General features: G+C 40.8%; 1 protein-coding gene across 8 annotated transcripts in view; it reads right to left on the minus strand.

The window, feature by feature from the left end:
- Nucleotides 1–23,654, minus strand: part of LOC109985772 (muscleblind-like protein 1) — a 66,755-nt gene that overhangs the window by 18,654 nt on the left and 24,447 nt on the right. For all 8 annotated transcript variants that reach the window (XM_065960079.1, XM_020636170.3, XM_065960078.1 and 5 more), the window contains exon 3: nt 755–925. In XM_065960079.1, the coding sequence (XP_065816151.1) occupies nt 755–925 (171 nt within the window). The remainder of the gene's footprint in view (nt 1–754; nt 926–23,654) is intronic.

Consider the following 23,654-nt stretch of genomic DNA (forward strand, 5'->3'; position numbering starts at 1 on the left):
AGCTGAAGCGGGCTGAGCCGAAGTAGAGCCTTGGGAGAGGCTGACTTGTCAGAGCCCTTTTTACAACTGCGGACAACCACCTTGGCCCGAGATTACCGGTGGTTTGTTGAGGAGCAGAAGGATGGCCGTGGACCCGCGACAGGGTCCCAGAGAGCTGTGTCCCGGAGAAACGTTGTAGGCCACATCCATGAAGCTCGACAGGAGTGAGTCTTTCTTTTTCAATTCATCGGCCAGCGGTAAGGTATCCTCAGTCAGCGATCTTTCTGTTCGCTCTTATGAGTAAAGAATCTGCCTCAAAAAGATGCACTAAGCATTGCGGTGGTTAGCTTAGCCATCGGGCTAAAGGTTTTGTCAACTAGCTTGCTACAGGGATTTTCAGTAGTTGTGCGCTAGTAGTAGTTGCTTTGCTTTCAGGCTTTTGTAGTTAATTTTGATTTAAAACAGGTGGTTCATAATAGTGATAAAAAGCACAATTAAGAGCGTCCAGCTAGCCTAGCCACATGGCTAAAGACAACACGAATGTAGTGAGACAGGGCTGACAAAGCGTCTATAAATAGTTCATGCACAGACAATAAGTTAAGCAGTTGTGTTAAGTTTTAGGCCAACTTCAGTACAAATAACACACCAACAATGATTAACTCACCCTTAAATGTTTGTCAAATGTGGTTTTGTACTTTTAAAATGCAACGTTTGTACCATGTGTGCATTACATTTGCATTTGTTTATGTGAGAGTAGTTATTAGTTTGCGCTCACCACTGGCTGTAACTGTGTGCCGGGCATCATGGCGTTGGCGAGCTGCATCTGCTGTGCCAGCATGGCCATGTTTTTCTGCTGGATGAGGTTGTTCCTGCCATTGATCTCCAGCTGCGTCTTTAGGTGGGGAGGAGGGTGCAGGTACTTACAGTTCTCTCTGGAGCAGCGGCCCTGGGAGAGATGGAGGAGGGGTAGGAGGAGACAAGGAAGGGCAAGGAGGATAGAAAGAGGCAAATTAAAAGAATGTTTCTGTCAACTGCTGCCTAATGTAAAGAAGTAATGAGCCTTGACTTGGGTTGCTGCCCTCTCATTTAGCGGGCGCTGACCTAACATCCCTGACATCTGGGCCTGCCACTGGGTTTATTGTGAAGAAGACTGATCAGATATGCTTTCCCCCCCCCCCATGCTACCCTCCCCTATTTTCTGAGGGTCCATCGGGAGACAAATTAGCTTCGAGAGCTGAGATAAAGAGGATTAGCAAGTCTATCTGCTTCTGCTAGCAGAGGGTTACACGCAGAGAAAAATAAAAAGGAAACAGGGAATAAGACACTAAATAATGATATGGATACTTTTAATTATCCAATCTGACAGTTATCATTTTTCTTGGTAAACACATTAATTAATAGGTCTGGAAAAGTTTTAAAACTCTTTAAATTGCTTGTTGAACCCGACAGTTAAATACGGAAATGCTTTTTCATATTGAATGAGAAAAAGAAAAGAAGCAAATCCTTACTTTTATGAATCTGGAACTAGATAATGTTTGATATTTTTGAGTGAAAATGGCTTAACAAATTTGTAGTTTATCAAAATACCAGCAGATTAACTTTCCTGTTGATCAAATAATCCACAATTATGAAACTATCCACCTTAGTTCAATTGTATATGTACTGTATAGCAACACTGATAGGTAAACAGAAGAGGCTCAAGTCACAGAAGGTTGCTTACGTTGCTCAGTTTCTCAATGTTTGCTCAGGGTTTGCTTTAAAAAAGAAAAGCAGAAAACCTCAGAAAAACAGTTGGAATGTTCCTTCCTATACATTAACGTTTGCTCTCACCAAAAAGAGGAATTGCTCTCCTCCATCTTGCACGCTGATGCTTGATGTTTTACGACACACAGTGAATCACTATTGATCTCCTACCAATTGAGACAAATTACCTATGTGTCAATATTTTACATCATTTCAGAAACAGAAGGGGGGAACTATTGCAAAATCGAAACATGATCAGAGACTTCTGTGACAACAAACACACACACACACACACACACACACACACACACACACACACACACACACACACACACACACACACACACACACACACACACACACACACACACACACACACACACATATCTATATTCTTCTAGTGTCCACAGACTGGGTGTGCACTGTGTTTCTGGGTGCTGCTCCGTGCTGTGTGTGATTATATTCATCCAGCAGCCGGCAGCCCAAGGGGAGAAAGAGGGAATGCAATTTACACCCTCATAATGCCTACTCCGCTGAACACTCCCCACTGGATGGGTGTAATATTTTAGATATTTCCTCCACTTTCTTTACTCTCATTCTTTTTCTATATTCTTTTCCTTCTGCCTCAGTCCCCCCCCCCCCCCCCCCCCCCCACCATGCATCCCAGCCTGTAATCTGTGAGTGTGAACATATGTGCAGAAATGTAAATACTGCCCTCACTCTTCTTCTCTCGCCTCAATCATGCCCTCCATCAAAATGCATCCTTCATATGAATCTATTTCCACAGGATGGGTAGACCAACCCTGCAGAAACTCCACACTACCACCTCCCATGGGGAATTTGAGGTTGGCTGTCATGCTGGTGCTTATCTCAGTGCGATTACCTACTGCCCACTGCGGCCCACCATGACACCTGCTTTCACAGCCTAACACATTCACTCTCCCACTCTTCCTTTTTTTCCTCCCACCTCCCTTCTTTCCCCTGCTTACATCGCGCTCTATCTCTCCATCTCTGCATCCTCCGTGCAGGCTGTTCTGCCTAGATACAGCAGGAAAAAGGTACTCTGCATTGGAGAGCGGCAGAATGTCAAGAGTTCTTGCAGCATTTTCATTGGTCGAGAGCTGAGAGTGGTAGAAATCCCAGTCGGTAGGTCGGCCTCGAGGCACGCATTAACAATGCTCCCAGTCTAGCTCTTCCCTGTGTTGCTGCGACTATTGATCAGCACTAATTGGCTAATGTCTTTTGATTTACAAGGCAAATTCCCGCCGGGTGACTAGACTCTAGTATGTCAACTCCAGCCGTGTCTCTGTGTGTGTCTGAGTCTTTTTCTGTGTGTGTGTGCATGTGTGTGTGTGTGTGTGTGTGTGTGCATGTGTGTGTGTGTGTGTGTGTGTGTGTGTGTGATTAACTGCGACAATGCAGTCTTTCATTACAACAAATCCCCTAATTATTTTTTGAGAGAAATCGTAATCATTATTTTTCAATGAACTAATTAATATCAAATGACCACAGTGTGTGTGACTCATTGGCTGCCCACCGAATAAGCATTCTTTTAAAACATTATTTTGCCTACATTGGTTTCAAAGCTTTCCCAGTTTGTGTTGGTTTCCTAGATTGCAGCTTTACTGTTTTAGTTTCATCGCAACACTTTCCTTATTCCGTTTTTTGTCCAAAGCACTTTGAAATCCACTCTAAACTCCTTGCAAAGCCATAAACAGCAGACAGATGAAGTCAGTGGCTAGCTTGTAGCACATTTAACATTAATCAGCTTAATAGGCTGGTATTTCCCTGAGAAGTGAGTAGAAGCAAACAAGAATCTAAAGAGTGTCATACAGAATTTAAATGCATCCAGTTTCAAGAAAGTAATTCCTTATTAGTGCTTTTATCACTTTCTGGTGGTTGATGCAAAAAATAAAATGTTTAGCCTATTATCTTAAGAAGTAATAATATACCAGGGTTTATGATTTGGTTCAACTGCCCTGTGGCCAGAAGTCTGTCATTGCAGGTTAAAAAAATAGAAGAGTCGAACTCTTCCTGACATTTATAATATGTCAAGTTATTTTGAGAAAAGGATCAGCTGCAATATTTATGTGACGAAATGACATTTTCAAAATACAGTGCGCTTTAAGGAAATGCTCCTCCAATCCTATGATAAATCCCACGACCTTCTCTAGGAAACCATGATGAGCATCAAACTGAAGAATGCTTTGTGGTGGATGAATAAATGTTTGGTAGCTGAATCAGCAGGCTGAATATTGTAACCTTGAAATCTACTAACAGCAAAGCTGGAGGGGAGAGTTCAAAAGTCTGGAAGGGGAAACAAAGACAACATTATGATAGATGAACTAAAGTTTAGTTTAACAATGTTTCTTTTTGATGGATTTAGTCCTCTCATTGATTATGTAGAGGCTCGATAAGCCGTAGTTGTAGAGTAACATGCTCTGGAATCACTTTAATGATTTGTAAACTGTCTGATGTTTATTATAGTGAATATGTGTGTGTAGAAGTACAGCAGCTTATTTTGTTCTTTTAAAATGGACACTGCTGAGAAAAAAAACAGCATGTTTAACTTCAGCCATTCTTCAAAAACAGCTGTTTGATCAGTTGCCATATGATTGTCAGTTTGCCTAAAGTTAGAGGTTATTAATAGGCAACAGCTAGATAGACCTTTAGAAATAAAGCAGTCAACTGATGCTGATTTAGAAGAAAAATCTGGTAAGATTTTACAAACAAAGCTAAGTTCAAACCACTCAGTGTGGTTGCGTTTAGACACAGAAGCATATTAGGTTAAAGAAAGTTTAGAAAAAGATCAAGTGGGCTATCAATAAGTACGTACACTAGCTATGTTACAAACATAATACATAAGTAAGTACATACATATGTAACTTAAAATTAAGTTTACTTCCTTTAAGAAGTCAACACTGATCATTCGTTTCACTGAGATTCAACTTTATTGTCATTACACATATACAAGTATAGAGTAACGAAATGAGGTTTGGCATCTCACCAGAAGTGCAAATAAGCAGAAAGTGCAAGAGTCTGTGCTATGTACAGTAATTACAAAATTTACAGATGTAGACTAAAAAAAGTGAATTATTAGGTATATATGAATGGCTGGATTAATGGGATGCTATAAATATGAATAAATGCTATAAATATAAGTGTATTCTTAGGATTATAATATACAGATTAAGGTGCAGTGAGCATGCTATACTAGTTTACAGATAATATACAGAATATGGACATTGAGGATTGAACCCCAGTAGCCTTGATGACAGTCCTCTGGTAACTTTTCAATTCAATAACCCCTGAATGCCAATATCAAACCATTAATATAGAGGAGGCATCCCCCGACAAAGCTAGACAATAACCTTTAAACATTAAAGTATAATCATTAGGATGAAGGAAAATCCTTATTATCATGCCTGCAACAATGATGATTTACCTCATCACTGTATTTTATCAGCTCAATCCAAAAAGGTCAGCAATTTAACAAAGCCCTACCGCTTCGTTTTCACCAGTAGCCCCCATTAATCTGTTGCTGTGCACAATTCAGTCCTGCCGGAGCCTCATGTCCCTCCACACCCGACACTCCCAGTGATGCTAATGTCCTAGCTTCTCTCCTGCCTGCCTGTCTAAACAGTGTCAGAACAGGTTAATCGTGATGCTGTCTGATCCAGTGATCCCTCTGGCTACACTGCACAACTACACATTGAGTTGACTCTTTTCCACCTTCACCTGTCTACGAGTCCTCCGCTGAGACTCTAATATGCTAACAATCTACAAGCATCTGTCTCTCACGCACAATGCTGATTGCCGTACTCTTTTGGTCAGGTTGCTGCCTTGACTAGTTGTTGTTTTTCTCCCCGCATCCTGTTTGCAATAATATTCTATGATTCCGTCTGAAACAATCTTCAAACATGTCTTGATTTAACAGCCTTTACATGAAGTTGTCTCATCACTAAATGTAGGTGTTTCTGTGGCAAAGCACAGTTTCTCTTTTAATAGGGGAGCAATTGAAAGAAAGTGAACCAGCTGTCACAGTCGCACTCTTTAAGTGTGTGTGTGTGCGCGTGTGTGTCTGTGTGTACATGCTGGGAAAATAGAGGATTCTGCATTCACAGTATAAATCACCTTGGCCTCATTACACCACATATCTTTCAGCCATATTTTTGCTCCTACACTTGCATGCACATAAATATAGCGCAGACAAACACACCACCAACTTTGACTTCTTTTTAGAATAAAAAAAGCTTTTAAGTTGCAAACTGTTATTGATGATTATGAATTAGTAATACAGAATAAAAAACTCAGGTGCCTGCCTGTACAGCATGTACACACGTACAGTACAGAACACACAGACATGCTGCCCCACAGAATCCTTGATTACAAGTTTACATCAACAAGACTGTACACCGAAACAACAGTTAGTTAGTTAGTTAGTTAGTTTCTTGCCACAACACATTTCAAAGCTGCTCTAATCAATATCCTTTGACAATGTGAACGGGGTACGTCTAAGTTTTATAGTTTGAGGCTTATGAGAGTGGACAAGATTATGAATTCTCCTAAAAGCTAGCCTGGGACAGGGTTCGCAAATGAGCCATAGCTAGAAACCAGTATGCAATGCATGGAGTCTACTTTATATTTTACATATATATTAAACTTTGTTCAATGTGTCTCTGTTAAAAAAAATTATCAGACCACTGTTTGGCAGGGAACATTTTGCAATCTTCTGTGTAACTGATATAAGGTTGCTTTGCTGAGCAGATCCCAATAATATGAATTTGACTCTTTGCTTAAGAAATGGTTTGGTAAAATTTAAACTTACCAAAAAAATCACAAGTGGGGGGGGGTCATCATTTTAATTGATGCTATAAGTCCATCTTTATGTTTCTTCCTCCCTGTAGGCCTAACTTTGTGTGTTTTGTCTAATCACTGTGATAAGAAGTATACGAATTATAGCTCATTCAATACTTGTAAAGAAAGTCTGGTTGAAATTTTTCAAAAAAGTACAATTTCTGACAAACTAAGGGTCAAGCACTTGGGTCACATGCTTATGAAGTTACTTGCTATACATGTGTGTGTGTGTGTGTGTGTGTGTGTGTGTGTGTGTGTGTGTGTGTGTGTGTGTGTGTGTGCGTGTGCATTTTTTTGTATGGACCAAGATCAAAAGCTCAAACTGTCTGTATTATTGGTTGCCTGTGGTATTTTGGCGGCTCTCTGAAAGATGTGTCTGTGGAATCGCAGAGAATAAAACCTGTGGCAGAATTCATCTCACGGACGAGCAGCAGAGACAAAAACAAGAACAGAAGAAGAGGAAGGCAGAGAGTCAGAGGGAGGTACGAAAAAGCAGAAAGAAGGGGATAGACCGACATAGAGAGAGGGGTGGGTGCTTTTTTCTTATTAATATTAATCAAAGCAGTCGCATTTTAGAGATTTTGCCAGTTTCTTTTGCTGGCAGATATCTCCATCGTCTGAAGGTTGTATGGAACGTTGCATTTCTGCATGTTCACTCCTGTAATCACCCATTGATTCTAAATTGATCTTTTAATCTGCCCATCCAGAATGCCTCAGTCCAATTTAACTACACATAATCCAACAGCCTCTGATCTTTTCCGCATTCTCCCGCTCTGATAACGCCGTGTCTGAGCTCCCCTCAGACTGCTGCTGCTGAAACTGTGAACACCGTGACCAGTGTGACAACTGTAGAGCTCAAGTCTGCACAGCCACTGTCCCACACCCTTGTGCATTATTAATTCTGTCCCAACGGCACCGCCTCTCCCTTCTGCTCCCAGAGACGGGCATCAGTCAAGAAAGCGTTGTGTGGATGAGGTGCTGTGAGGAGAATACACAAGCATGTAAGAACTTACACACACAGGTAGGGGCATGTGCTTTCTTGACCAAAGGTTCCTGTTGGCAAGCATACGTCAGGCAAATTATGACATCAGACACAGCACAAAGAACGGCCTGTCTGAGGACTGAGAATGCTGCCAGACTGCCCAATGCACACACACACACACACACACACACACACACACACACACACACACACACACACAAACACACACACACACACACACACACACACACACACACACACACACACACACACACACTCATTAACATAGCAGATTTTCAAGCAATACACTCCAGCTGCAAACTGCTGGCCTATTCTGCAACATATTAGGAAGGAAACCTGGGGACAAACATGTTTTTTCTTTGAATTAAAAGACAAAAACATCCTGTGTTCTTTGTCTTCGCTTTCTCCGTGTCTCTTGTGTGCCACGGCTAATACTAGTCTATATAAGTCTCATAATCTCTTTCCAATCATTTATCAAATCTGGCACACCCCTGGTGCGTTAGTTTAATAGCCTGGATCAGTTAATGGCCTTGAAACCTCATTTAACTGGGCAGAGGGATAAGCCTTTGAGACAACGATAAGGGTAGATTTGTGGAATACGTGGGAGAATCAAAATAAGGGACAGAGATGACTAAAGAAGACTAGTTAGGACTATAACTGGAACACAACAGCTGTTGTGTTCACAAAAAATAAAATTGGTGATCTCAGGATGGGAGATGGTCTATGTCTCAAACGATGCAGAATAGGCTGAAAGCTTTTAGCGGTAGTGCTCAATTAGCTAAAACACCAACAACAGCCCCCAAAAGCACTACTTAGTCTGTCTGGCAGTTTCCACAGGATCAATGTACATATAGTTCACCTCCAATGTGGATTTGCTCTGTCCAATGGCGCGTGCCCTATACCTCACTGGGTCCGTTACCAAAGCGGAGCGCAGCTAGACTCGCAGGTTCGCAAGATCACAGGAGACAAACAACAGGTCACGTTGTCTTTCTGAGGATGAATTGCGGTTCATTTAGGGCCTGTTTTGATGTAATGCTGATAAAGTGGTGGGATACATGATCGGGAGTCTATATATTTTGTTAGATTTTGAAATAGACTGGATCCTCTATGCGTTAGCTTGTCTGACTTCCTGTCCGGGTCGATCTGCTCTGTTCAGCTTGACGCATGCTTGTATGCTCTGCGAAAAATAGGCACGAACAATAGAGCGGACAAGACTAGAGAGGGAACAAGCAGCGGAGTGCAGGACATGGACATAATGCGGCTCACTCAGATCACTCAGAGAAACTGCCAGTGAAATTGTGTTAGCATGTTTTTTGTGGGGGAAGGTACATAATCTGTAGCATAGAAAGCTAATAACCCCCTAACCCTATTTGCAGCATTCTGCCGCTGTCATGCTGAGAAGGTACTTGGTTGTTAATCTACTTTGATGCAATGGCTGAAATGTCTGGCTTGAGAGTTCCATGTTTGACTTGTTTTTTTTTTTTTTTCACGTTTTATTTGAGAAAAGAAAATGAGGCAGCCACAATCTGTGGAACATCATTAACTCCCTCACCTGATATCTGAGAATTCTGCATACAAGACCCACTGTGTTCACGTGTGAGCTCAACATGACATTACACAGACTTTGTACTAGGGGAGCAGGCAGGCTCAAGTAGACACTGGAGGAACTGCATTGGCTTCAATTTAAAAAAATTTAGGTTGCTGCTTGGAAAATGCATCACAGAGTACAGGCCTGTATACCATGTGATCATTAGACCCTCTTGGGGTGGATTAATCCGTCACACCTTTTGTTGCTACCTGCCTTGCCAGTGAACTCCCCTGTGGTCAGAAAAAGTCTGCATTAGCATTGGGGAAATAAGGTCGGTGGTGGCACATAAAGGGATTCAACATAATGTCAAAGTCACCAAGTCAGGAGCCGAGCGTCCGTTTCATCTTTGCTCACTGTGCTCTTTTCTCTGACCTGGCTGCGGTCATTTAGCCCGGTCTTGTAAAAATCAGCTTGAAAGAGAGGATTAAAAATAGTTCCAATGAAAAACGCCTGTACAGCATCTCTGCCTCTCTCTTTCCATTTCTCTGGAGGGTGCAGAAAAGGGGGTTGTCCAGCCTCCTATGGGGAATGCCATAGTAGAATTGTGCACGGCAAAGTCTCTAATTAGCTTTGTTCACATCAGGTCTACAGCACTATCTCCCTTAAGACAGACAAACACACACATTCACCAGCGTACATTCATTCAAACACACACGTACACTTTGAGACTGAGGCAACCCCACAGCCCTTGAGATGTGGCCCTTCTTCTCCATTTCTCTTTCAATTAACCCTCTTCCTCCATCCCTCATCGGTTCATCTTTTTTCGTTTCTGCCTTCATCTCTCCTTCTCTCTCAGCTGAAGCGTTCTCTATTCACAATCTCTAAACTTTGGTCTAATTCAGTTTTATCTCCCATTCACTGTGCCAGAGGAGCGCAGACCCATTAAAACAGCCTTAATGGAAGACTGGTGCACAGGCACACAGGACTCAACAGCTTTTAGGCCTAATTATATTCTGCCTATCTTCGTAACACTCATTCTGCTGATATATGGGCCTCTCTGGCTTCTAGGGAGTAGACCTCTTTTTTTTTTTTTTGCTAAATCTCAACCTCCCATCATATTTCATATCTCCATCTTCCCCTATTTTCATTCCTCCTCAGATTGCTTCACAACTGATATCAGTAAGTGTTCATCAAGTGTTTTTTTAAGATCTTTTTCTTATTATTATTGTTTTCGCTTGAATCTCTATTTGAAGACAGACACAGGAGATGAAAAAAGAAAAGAAAAGGAGAATAAGTTGTAAGGTAAGGTAAGGTAAGGTAACTTCATTTGTACCTGTAGGTAGATTAGGTTTGCAGCGAGTGACTCGGCCTCCTTTTACACACAGACGACAGCACAGAACAAAACATGATGAAGTGAATGAACAAAAGCTGGCAAAGAGAGGCAGCTGCCTTTGCTTTGTGCTGTGATCTTCAACAGCTACACTAAAGCAAAAAAAAAAAGACAAGAAAATAAAGCTGCTGAAAACAGGCGGGGCCCTCTGCTTGAGAAAACTCTGTGAGTGGACACAATCAGCGAACATAGACACAGTGGCACATCAATTGTGAATTTGCCCTCTTGTTGAAAAAAAAAGTATCAAATGACAACATTGCCTCTGGACTCCTGATGAAACGAGTCAGGATCAGATGCAGTCGAGTCAGAGGGCCGGAATGTTCTATTCTACTTCTGATGAGTCATGAGGGACGTGGCAGATAATCGCCAGACCACACCCTGAAGCTTTCAACAAACACTGAGAGAAAACTGAGAAATATCTGTCAGACACAAGTAGAGACATCTTTTTTATTTGGTTCAAATAGAAGACTGCACACACACACACACACACACACACACACACACACACACACACACACACACACACACACACACACACACACACACACACACACACACACACACACACTCTCCTATTCTCCTCCAATGAAGAGTGTCACTGTACTGGCATCAGCAGCGAGTGTCATTGCCTCGAGGTTAAAGCAGATAAGCGAGGATTAGCATTCATTACTCCATAAAGTGATGATACCCCCCCTCCGCAAGCACACACACGCGCACACACACACACACACACACACACACACACACACACACACACACACACACACACACACACTGATGTACAGTCACGCTCCAGGCTCACAGACATACACAAAATAAGGCGAATTGCCATATTTCCTCTAGCTGCAGCTTCTCCTTTTGAAAGACTAACTGTCAAAGCTTAATACAAAAAGAAATACAGTTATCCTTTGTATCACCAACAACTGAAGAGCAGGAGAGTCCTCAAACTGAAGCCCTGGGTATTTATAATGAGTTCTAGCAAACTGTGTAACAAAGAAAACTGATTTTAAAAAATGATTAAAAAAGTCTTGTGTGTCAAAGTTATATAATGTTGTATGTGATAAAACATATTTTCATCGATTGTGTTTGTTTTAATGCTTGGGTTATATGTTTTTACTTCAAAATCACATGACAAACAATAACCTCAGTCAGCACAGTCAAATAACAATTTTTCCCCCTGGACCTTTGCTACACCACCTCAGTGGACCATTCAGCAGTCAACATGCCCTGCTCCCACTCAGAGACACACACAAGAGAGTGAGAGTGTGTGAAAAAGAGACAAAAAGACAAAAGAGAAAAAGACACTTAGACTGAGTCATTTAGGACATGTTTTGTTAAAGCGATATATCATGCAGAAAACCTGACACTGTGTGACTTAATTCCCTCCCTTGGTGCGCACACACACACACACACACACACACACACACACACACACACACACACACACACACAGTCACCCCTTCCCTCTCCACGTCGCGCCTTCCGGCTGCAAACTCATCCACATCGATCCACATTGATCAAAGTTGGCTTGTACCACTTTAGGGAAGGGGGGGGGGGGGGGTAACACTGAGCAGGGGGAACATAACCTTCTTAAGCCTCCCTCATAATGGACTCATCCGTTGTCAGAGATGCCACGTAAGTAGAGATATGTATCAAAGAAGCTGTAATCTAATTAAAAAGGCATAAAGGTCAGATAAATGTGAACAAATTGAAGTTGCACAGAAGCTTAAATGATTAGTTCTGCATGCACAATAAGGATCTGACTGTAATCTCCATGTCATTACGATCACATATTCTGTGATATGTAGTCCCGTCTAGACTTCAAACATCAGCATGAAAGCTGCAGTGAGAGACAGTGAGGTGACAGACAGCACGCTGTCTAGAGACCCAACACGACACAGCTGCTGTATCTATCTCTGATGGCTGAGTCTGATACCGCTGTAATCCACTTAAAGCCTTTTGAAGAATCACAACGTCCGACAGCAAGCCCTGCAACATGGGCTATAACAATAAGGGGATATTACAGACATTCCTCAATCTCCTGACGACACGACATGCCTGTTCACTTCCACCCCTCTTATTACTCTCTCTCCATCCACACACCACCCATCTATCTGCTGTTCTCTCCTCTCCATCTGTCCATCACCATCCATGTTACACCATTTGATGTGTATGAGCTGTCGATCACTCTCTCTATGTTCCACTTCTTTTCATTGCTGTACTGTCTCCTTTCCTCTCTGGCTTTAATGTGCTTGTTGACACCCCCCTCATGTCTGTCTGTCTGTCTGTCTGTCTGTCTGTCTCTCTCTCTCTCTCTCTCAGTAGGTAATATATTCTATACCCCATATCTAATGTCATGATCATGATCTAGTCACTTATGCAGGCATTTCCACAACCAAATTGGCCATTGCACAGCCGTATATGTTTTTGCATGACTTATTCAATCCCTAAATGGTCAGACACCATCAACAATTAGCTCATATTGCCCTATTACCCTTCTAAAACCTTGCACTTGTGGACAGAAGGCCTACTTGTTTCAAAAAGTATAGTATGGGAGGTATAGCCTTCAGTTATCAGGCACCTCTTCTCTGGAATCATCTATACCAGTCTAGGCATAGGAGGCAGACACCCTCCCCACTTTTAAGAGTAAGCTCATAACTTTCTTTCAGATGAAACTTAAAGTTAGGTCTTGCTCAGGCTTAGACCAGCCTCAAGTGTAGCTGCTATAGGCTTAGGCTGCCAGATGACTTGAGCCAATGTCTCTCTTTCTCTGTCTCCATCTGTATGCATTCTAGTCCGATTAATGCATGTTACTTTTTTTGTAATTGTTTTCACTTGTCGCTGTGAGTTTTTAGTGTTACTCAGGCATATATTATGATGACAATAGTTACTAGTGGTAATATAAGTCGTATTTAAACTTGTATTAACATTGCTGCGAAAAGATTGTACAATGGTTATTTCTCTGCTGTCTGTATTTTTGTGTGTCAAATTCATTCTAGTCATCTTTCTCTTTCTGCCAATCCCTCTATCCCATTTTCTTGGCTCATCTGGTCATGGCAGACAGCTGTTAGCTAGTGAGTCTTGTGCTGTTCAAGGTTTTCACCTGTTAAATGGACGCCTTGCTTGCCACTTGTTGTAAGTATCTGCACATGGTAGATTATTGTCAGGGTTCTTTAAAGAGCACGTTCTAGACCTGCTCAGTATCATTATTGAAAACGTTTTATTGTTTGATTGATTGGTTGATGGCTTGCATATTTTAAAGAGAAGAGAAGGGAATTTAAAGGTTATGATGGTGATTCAGAGTTGATGTATCAACTTTTGTAGAAAGAAAACTAAAAGAAGAAGCCCAAGCAGAATGCAGCAAAAACATCCGCTCTATAACGGTCATGAAGGATCGATAATGCATGGAGACAAAGTGCTGCTAAACACTGTGGTTTCTGTTAATTAGCACTTCTCTAATGATCTCTCGCTCTTCTCTCCCCTCCTCCTTTCCTGACTCCCTCGCTTTCTGTGCTTCCCTCCCACTCTTGTTCTTTATTGCACTCTTCCATTAAAAACCCTGTCTTTCTTTAGCTTCATCACTTGTTCATCCCTCTGTCCAAGTGCTTTAATGCTGCCCTCCTAACCAATATTATGTCCCTTAGCAGAGGAAAACAAAAGCTAGAGGGGGTATCTGAGTTCCTTTCATAAGCCTGATAAATATCCCACTCCTGTGTTTGTGGCTGATGGCTCTCATGGATGAGATTTAATGAACCTCTCATCCAGCTCTGATTATTTTCTAATTAAAGGAGTGAGTGATGGGGGCATTGAGTAAATTCATGAATACAAGTTTATAACTGCGGGAGGGAAAATAAAACAACAAACATGCTAATTACAGACGCAGAGACAGATATCATACTCAGTTGAACCTTGTTTACTGCACTTCCTCAAGAGTGGGGGTCGTTTAGCACCAAGAAGAAATGTTTCTAAACAAATCTAAAATCGAATTATCTTTGTAATCTAAAATATGTATGCAAGTGGTGTGAATACTGATATGTTGAATTAATCGAGCTGGACTTCTAAACTTGCGTAGCTGGGGGAAGATGTTTGGTGACTGTATGCTTGGTAGAGCAGTAGGTGGGCTGCATGGCAGTGCGGATAGTGCTGTCGCCTCACAGTTAAAAGTTTCCTGGTTTGAATCAATGCCTGACAGGACCTTTCTGTGTGGAGTTTGCATGTTCTCCCTGTACATGCCTGGGTTCCCTCCGGGTAATTCCTCCCACAGTTCAAATACATGCCCGTTAGGTTAATTGGAGACAAGAAGTACTTTTTCGCCAATCACCGGCTACGCTGAAGGCCCCAGATAGCCGGTCATCAATCCCAGTGGTCAGAGGTCATATTGTAAAACATTTTTGGTATATAAGAACAATTGTTGATTAATTATTTACTGCCAACAGAAAATACATTGTTCTCTATTAACATCATCAAAGGGTTCATACATTTAGATTACACTTAGATACTCTGTCTTTTTTGACTGCAGGAAAAAAACACTCAGGTACCTTAAGTACATGCAAACGCCACATAAACATCAAAGACACCAGTTCTGAATCACCACCATGGTTACCCATGATTAATGCAAAATAACACATCTGTCCTTAGTTACCACCTTGATCATCCAAAGTGCCTCCTGTCTCATTTTTAATTTCTGGATTGCATTACGTCATGATTTGAGCGCTATACCTCCTAGTGGCTTCGAAAGTGGCACCCACATTCATAATCATTTTAAAATCACCAATAAGTAATAACACAGCAGTGAGAGACCTGCCGATCCTCCAACTTCCTGCTTGATGCAGCCGGCAATACCATTAACCAGGCACCGAAGCCACTCTGAAATGATTACCTACCTGAGGTGAATGCTTATGATTCACAGGATCTCTCTGCTCTATTGAGATCCCTGTTTGTGTGTCACTGTGTGTGTGTGTCACTGTGTATGGAGTGAGGGCTTGTTTGCTGTTTCCCGTCAATGTGTGTGTTTGTGTTTAGGGTTGAAAGTGATAGATTACTCAGTAGAAGTGTAACAGCAGAAGCGTCCGAACTCTGAGATCAGATGAAGAGCAGAGGGTCAGTGACAGATAAATAGAAGAGGAGAGAGACAGAAGGAGGACTAACCAGACTTCCACTGTGTCCAAATGACGAAGGAGGATAAAAAAAAGCACACGACTGGCGGTCCTGAGACAGACCAACATGAATGGATCAAGCCATAACTGATTAGATATTCTGTTCACAACAGCAGGAGCAGCAGGAGCAGCAATAGCAAAGGGAAATCACGACTCAGCACGTAGAGATGCTGATATTACCTTCAGACTAGGGACTCTCCAGCCTCGTACAAATACAGATGTACACATACGGAATGCTTGGAAATCCAGTTATAAGTGCATTTGTGTTTTCAATAAGAGAGTTGCAATTTGAGGAAACATGGTTTTGAAGATGCAAGATTAAAATCTTGAAATAATAAAAGCTGAAGGATAAATGATTGCATGTTGTGGGAAACTATTCCTGAATGCCCTTGTATGTATTTTGGCTCTGATGTCGTTGTGACATGTCTCCATGCTGATGCAGCTCGTTTAAAGATGGATGTGTGTGTGTTGTGTGTCTATGCTGAGGCAGCATATCCACAGTAGAAATGGTGGCCTCTCTGAGGACAGAGAGACATTTAGAGGAGACATTCTGAGGGGGTGTGAATAGAGCCTGTCAGAGCTATTAGCTGCTAGCAGTGTGTTCCCTGCTTACTTCATGGCTAAGTGCTAATAAAAGCCACCTTTTATAATGTCCTGTGTAGGCCGAACCATCTGAGAAATCAGATATGGTATATCTGGTTTAGTAAGGCCCAAAAATATACTCTATAAATGGAAATGCAGAGAGCTAGAAAATAACAGTCAGAGAGAGTACACCCACTTGCTTGCTCAAATGTTTTGGAGCATCTCTTAAACCAGTAACATCACTTTACAAAAACAGCTGATGATACTCCAATATATGCACTTAAACCTGCACTTTACATTAAAAAAACAAAGCAAGTCTAAACAAAACACAAGCATGAAAGCTGCTATTACTCCCAAATGTATTGACAACTTGATTTGAAGTCACACTTTTAAACTTTTTAAGGATATAAATATAGTTCATGAAGGACACCAAAGTAATACGCCCCAGCTGTAATCGGCTGACAGCCTGCTAATTGAATTATTGCTTCATATTACTCACTAACCAATCACAGCTCATTCTAACAACAAGGCTGCCCATTTAACCACGTCTTCCCTGCTACACCAATGCTGCTCACACCGTGCTGCTGCTGGCAAAGCTTTGCCTCCATCACCCCAGCAGCCTCCTTCTTTCTAGCTTTTGGCTCACCCTCTTACATTTGGGTTTAGAATTGCACTCCCTGGAAAGCTGTGGTAAGCTGCTCAGCTAACCCTGGACACATCTTTATAACAGTGCATCAGTGCCAAATTCAACTGTATTTCCATTTTGCAATAAACTGAAAAATCTACGATGACAGTGTTCCTCACTAAAGTTTATCTCGATGTTTCTTTGACTCCTCCATTATTGTAACTCTTATATGTTGGTTTAATGCTTCTTTTTCACCATTAACAACAGCCTCCAATGTGAACTGCATGAAGTGTAGAGACTTTCTGACCTCAGCCCTAAAGGCTAAATAGCCCCCACTTTGAGTGAAACACAAAATTAGCATGCTGCAATAGCATAGCGGTGACTCTTAAAATGTTGGATGATGTAGGGGACAGTTAATGCTAGAGCTGTTCTGACACTGACATAAAAAGGCCAAACCATTACCAAACCAGTTAGCCTGGAAAAAAAGAACAAGTTTCCGGAAAACTATCGTGTTGAAATAAGAGCGAGCATTAGTTTAAGCTAGCAAAATGTATTTTTTTTTAATTTCACTAGAACCAAAGGGGCACTCTGTGTAAGCTAATACGGGTATGTCTTCTATTAATGTTAATACTTTAGGCTGCTGTGCATGTAAGTAGTGCACAATGTTGTCACAGTTACAGTCTCCAAAAAAAATGCAAATTATTGCTCATCAGTCAACCAATGCCATTAAGGGTTTGGGTGAAAAGGTTTTATCTTCTAATATCTGGCGATCTTTGGTTGTGATTTATGTAAGAACACCACTGGTCTTCACAGCTGAATTACTTTGAACCTTACTGTTTACGTAAAATAGAGGGCAATCTAAAATATAGTTCCCCTCACGTGGGTTTAAACAAATTATAGAATATAGAAAGCTTTTATTCTCATTACATAAAATCAAATGATCTGATATATAAAAAGTATTAAATATAAATACTCATATTAATATAATCATATTAAAAGTATGTTTACATTAGTAACATGTACAATTGAAGCTAATTCATATGATAATAATATTTAGTAAAATATGACATGTTAAAACACACATAGTTAAATATATTATGAATGTGGGCACTGTGTTATGCGTTATAAGGATTCACTTCAGGGGCTGTATCCGAATTGCCAAGTACCTACTCAATCTGTCAGTAGGCAGTAGGCAGTACCTACTATCCAAGCTGTATACTGTTTAGTACCTACTATTCAGTAGGCAGATATTTGTTCCTACTTCTGATTCATTCAGTATGGAAGTGACGTCATTTACGTTTGCCGAACCGGCTGCATCCACCTGTTTTAAAAAAAATGTTTTTTTTAGCTTTATTCAAGAAGAGTAATGCGCATATACAGTCAGGTAAAAAAAAGCAATATCACAATGTAAATCAAGTAAAAGACAGATTAAATAACTAAATAACATACAGTAGCCTACATAAAGGAAAGTACAAATGAAAGACAGTAATATACAGAATATAAAGTAAAATAAACCAATAAAGACGCATTTAAATAGGGAATTCATTATTTAAATAGAGGGAGAAACGTTTTATAATAATGCAGATATTTGTTATATTTTCTGTTGTTAATTAGAAGTAACGATTTCAGTCGAGACTTTAACTCTAGATTAAAAATTGATTCTCTTAATCCACGCTCATTTGTTTTGATTTGGAGGCGGACATGAAGTAACGATTTACGTTTAATTTCGCACAGGTAAAATACAATTCATGTCCTGAAAGGACACATCCGATCCATACTGCATGAAACCCGGAAGTTAGTATCCATACTGAAATGTTCAGTATACTGAGGTGGACCCAAAAAATGCATACTGAATGACCACGAGGGTTCAGTATACTGAAACTCCCTACTGAAAAGTACACACTGCCTACTGAACTGTGGCTATTCGGAAACGGCCATGGTCTTTAGCGGTAGGCGTGGTTGGTAGGAGGAGAAACAGGGTCAGTACTGATGACACACCTGAGGGGGGTGTGGTGGCTCTGTCTCTGTAATCTTCATTAGCAGCACCTGCGGAGGAGCCGGTGGAAATTGGTTTCGAGTCGAAGAGACGCCACGAGGAAGACGCAAGGACGCAGACACCTGAGAGACTAAATCTGAAGTAACGTTTGTTTTTGTTTCAACACTTCACGGGTGCTTTTTGCACATGAACTAAACTGATATGAAAGAGAGGGCTGGCGGTGGCTCTGTGGATCGGGCTGTCTGAGTGAGCTGGTCGCGGCATGTACGAGGATCTTTGGGGTGAGTCACCTACACGCACCCCTAAAACAGACAGGACAGTTGCACACACATTCAGATAAGGCAGGATACACATTCACGTTTATGCAACACGTAAGGAGAGGCATTTAGGTTACAGGCTCACTGGCCTTAGCGTAGGCGCTAGGATAGCATTTAGCTGTGGGGTTGTGTTAGCCCCGTAACAACTGTTTTTGGATTTTTTAATTTTTGAACCACTAGAGGTGCCTTCCTGAGATTAGGTTTTAAAATCTATTTTGGTAAAGAAAATATGTTATCAGTTTTCAGTCACATGCACACTAAGCAAAATACATTTTAAAAGGTATCTTTTGCTATTTTTGGAGCTCTTATCAACCCTGAGTCAGCATTGTTTATACATAGCTTATAGTAAAGGGTTGTCAAAGTGGAAGTACAGAATTGGAAACACTGACTAGTGGCCTCACAGGGCAAAGTGAGGTTTTTTTCTTCCTGAGAACAATAGAGTTAAAACTACTCCAACACAACAACCTAAATCTCTAGTGATGCAGCAAAACGTTTTCACTTGTAAACAGTGCACTCGGATCAAGCCAGTCTAGAGTAAGAAGAAAAAAACACCTCACACAGACCTCAGTGATACTGCAGACCAAAGTCAAGGCAACACAAAGTAAGCGGTGTCCTACATGGAAGCATGAATCACCTCCTTCTTGTTGGCTGCTTTCCCACAAAGCTTTAGAACGACAAATGTCTTTCTTAAATGTGATGAAAAGCAGTGAACAAAAAAAGATGAAAATCAGTGTGTGTGAAATGGAAATGAAAGTGTCTGGGATGGAAAAAAGAGCAGAAAAGAGGAGGAGGGATGGGGTTGGGGGGGGGGGGCTAGTAGTGACAGATTAACAGGTATTGAGAGAAGAGGATGAGAGCGGAGAGCATGACAGTAGAATACAGATACAGAGCAGATTAGCACTGTTGGAGTACGTTTCCCTTTCAAAGAGTTCTTATCCAATATGCTGCATGTGCCTGTGTGCAGACACACACACACACACACACCCACAAACTCAGGCACGCACACATGCCTCAACCTGTGTTTTCTACTGCACACTCACCTCAATATATATTGCCTTACCGTTATCTATTCCCTCTGCTCTCTCTCTCTCTACTCTCATACTCACCCGCTACATGTTGTGGTCTTTTCAAGGACTCTGTTTGCACACCATATATGTAGGTCACCATACATATTGCTCACCTCCTGTTTGAGTGGCTATGTCTGTGCAGTATGAAAATGTACAGCAGTATATGTCTGGCTGCAGATGCATATATGTGAGATGCACTCCCTAGAACTCAGCCATAAATATTGATCCCTTCTGCATAAAGAGCTACTTTTAACTCACACGTTTTATGTTACAAGTGGTAACATAAAACATACAGTATATCGGAACATTTGTTAAAACATTCACATATTAGATTAATTTATTGTTGCTGTTTCAGAAGCTACATTAGTGAATTTACAAACTCTATAAAGTTGTTTGCTCAACTTAAAACATTTAAATCTTATTCATTATTTAGATTCCTCTGAACATTTTGAACAAATACAAATAAATCTTTTTTTAGTAATATTTGTTGGGCTCTTTTCAACTATGTTGGCTCCTTAGCCTTCACCATGTGTGTTTGTGTGAGTTTGATAAGCCATTACACAAAAGACTCAGTAGATACCCAAACTTGGTGTAGACCAGGCTTTCAGGTCCCGGTCCCAAAGGGGGTTGCATTGTATTCAAATGGGGTCCCCTGAAAGTTCTAATTAGTGTTAAAAAATAAAATATATTTCATCATTCTGCCTTTAGAAGCCATTATCCACTTCAGCATGGACCACTGTAGGCAGTATGCTTAATTTGCTGTATCTCTGTCTCTCATCCATGCATCAAGCATTCATTTCCAGCCTTTTAAATACAGGCTTAACTGGCTATACATATAGTACACAGAGTAAAATAAAATGCTCCTTTTGTGTACAGATCTCATCCCGGCCTTTCTGCCCCAGCCACTATAACATACCTGAAACAGCCTCATTGATAGAAAAAGAACTATCACATGATTGACACTGCTTTATCCTTCTAGTAAAAAGCTGTATGTGTTTTGGATGAACGGGATCCCTAGAGTTTTGTGAAGTCATCTTGGGTTCCCAAACCAAACAAGGTTGGAACCACTAGTGTAGACTAAAGCAGCACTGATAGCTATCGTTAAATACTTTCAATATTTACTCTCAATTTTTTTATGCTAATTTGCATCATGTATGCAACTTAAAAAAGGTATTTAATTTACATATTGCCACAGGTTTTACTTTACAACAGCCGTTACACACTACAACAGGCCGTTGAAATTGACAATGGGGACATAGTAAGCAGCATTATCACCATAATGCCAATACAGGGTGCCATGTGTTATTGCAATAATAAGTTCACCAATTATCAAGGACATGCTGCATAACAAGCACAATCCTCACCTCTAAGATGTTATGCATTATAAAACCAAAAGGAGTCTGTTAACTTTAATATAAACATATAAAAAGTACATGTTTTTATTAAGCACAGACAATAACAGCCAGGCCAGCGACATCCTAAAGCCTCTATAGCTGAGCCCAGTATTCAATGAACAACCCCCCCCAAAGAAACCAACATGACGTACGTTTCAGTTACAGTTAGGCACCAGAAAAAAATGGGTGAGAAAAAAACACTTAAGTTCGGCAACTTTAAAGAGTGTTTGTTGAACTTGTTTTTCAGTATTTGTTCGCTCTTGGTCTTTGTTGAACTGTTTTGTGTTCTGACAACTTCACACTTTCTCTGACAATGAGCCAGTCAAATGAAATCAAACACATTCTTTGTAACAGTAGCTGTGTGATTCACTGAGTACATAAAAGAGGTGGAAAACACTTAACAATGCATGTGACAATTCCAGAAACAAAAGGCAACATTTTCAGCGGCAGATTGTTGAGAATGTGACATATTGTACTGCATTTACGTCAGTTGATCTCTGCTTTACAACAAATTGAATGCTCCAAACAAAAACTTGCAATACGGCAACAACAAGTAAGCCTATCGCTTCCTTATTTCTGTCACTTCAGTAACATACCGTATATAAGATGTCAATGTGTAGATCAGGCTAAAACAAACTCATACATTGTACCAGTACGACTGGGAGAATATTCCACCACCAATTTCATACAGTACAGGTAATTTAAGCTGGAGTTCTAGGCAACGAAACCACTCAAAATAAATAGTTGTAGGTTTAGATGTCTGTGTAGGTTCTCAGTCCTCCAGGTCATGGTAAATTTGAAGCTTGATCCGAAGGCAACTGGACTTGTTAGAAGATCTTGATGACGTTTCACCTCTCCTCCGAAAGGCGAAACCTCTTCAAGATCTTCTACCAAGTCCAGTTGCTATTGGATCAAACTTCGAGGTTGTAGGTTTAAGTCCCTGTCAAAACACAATATAAATCATTGAAAAGAAGAATGTGCGACTTTTTGATCCAATAGATGTTGCCCTTGAGCACCAGCATTAAATCAAAACTAACTGCTGTTTGGCCACACCTTTGCTAAATTGAAGTCCTCCAGCAACACACCTCCAACCCCTCTCCACTCTAGTTGCACGAAGGAGTTGTGAATTAGAATGCACCATAATGAAGCACCACTAAGCACAAGCGGCGAATAAAATTGTCCTTTACTTGAGTTGCAACTACCTGTGGCCTGCATTGTTATGTTAGCAGGCTAATGTTAGCACACTTAAGGTAGCTTGTAGCTTCATATTTTACATGAATTGAAACAGAATGACGTTGAGCTAAAGACACTTGCGTGAAATTCAAATCAGTTAGTATGTTATTCTTCTTTTCCGTAGTCCTTAACCGAAACAGCTTTATACGCAAGGCCGTCCCGTCCATGTAAACATGATGTAAACACGGCTCCAACAACAGTACGGCTCCAACAGCGGTACTCGGGCTTCTCACTTGTAGACAGTCATGACTCAGAGAGACATTTAAATACTGTATAACTGATTTCTGCTGTATTTATGTATGCAATTTCACACATTCTACCTTTAACAACAGTTTAAATATAAAATGTTTAATGTGACTGTTTATATCAATGTTTACTTTGGTTTTCAGCCTGGGACACTTTTTAACATATTATTTTGAATCATTTCTATTTACAAAAAATTCTACTAAAATCACATTTTCTTCAGAGCATGGTCTTCAATTTGTGATGAAGGACCCTGGGGTTGAATACTGGTATCATTTTGGAAATTGTCATTTCTACCCATTCATGTGAAGAATTAAAAGACAAAGACAAAACCACGTCTGTGCAATGTTTATTCTGAAACCTCACATCTTCAAAAGACAAAGGGACAGAAGAGATCAAATCCATCCATAAACTTGGCTTCTAATGTAGGGTTGTCAAAGACATTTCCCTGAAGATCCTAATCACTACTAATTTATATCCAGGATCACTTTGAAGTTTTTCAAGAAATGTTGTTTTCTCATTGCAACGAGTAAATAAGTAC

The sequence above is a fragment of the Labrus bergylta genome, chromosome 11 (genome assembly GCF_963930695.1).
Source record: "Labrus bergylta chromosome 11, fLabBer1.1, whole genome shotgun sequence".
NCBI lineage: Eukaryota > Metazoa > Chordata > Actinopteri > Labriformes > Labridae > Labrus > Labrus bergylta.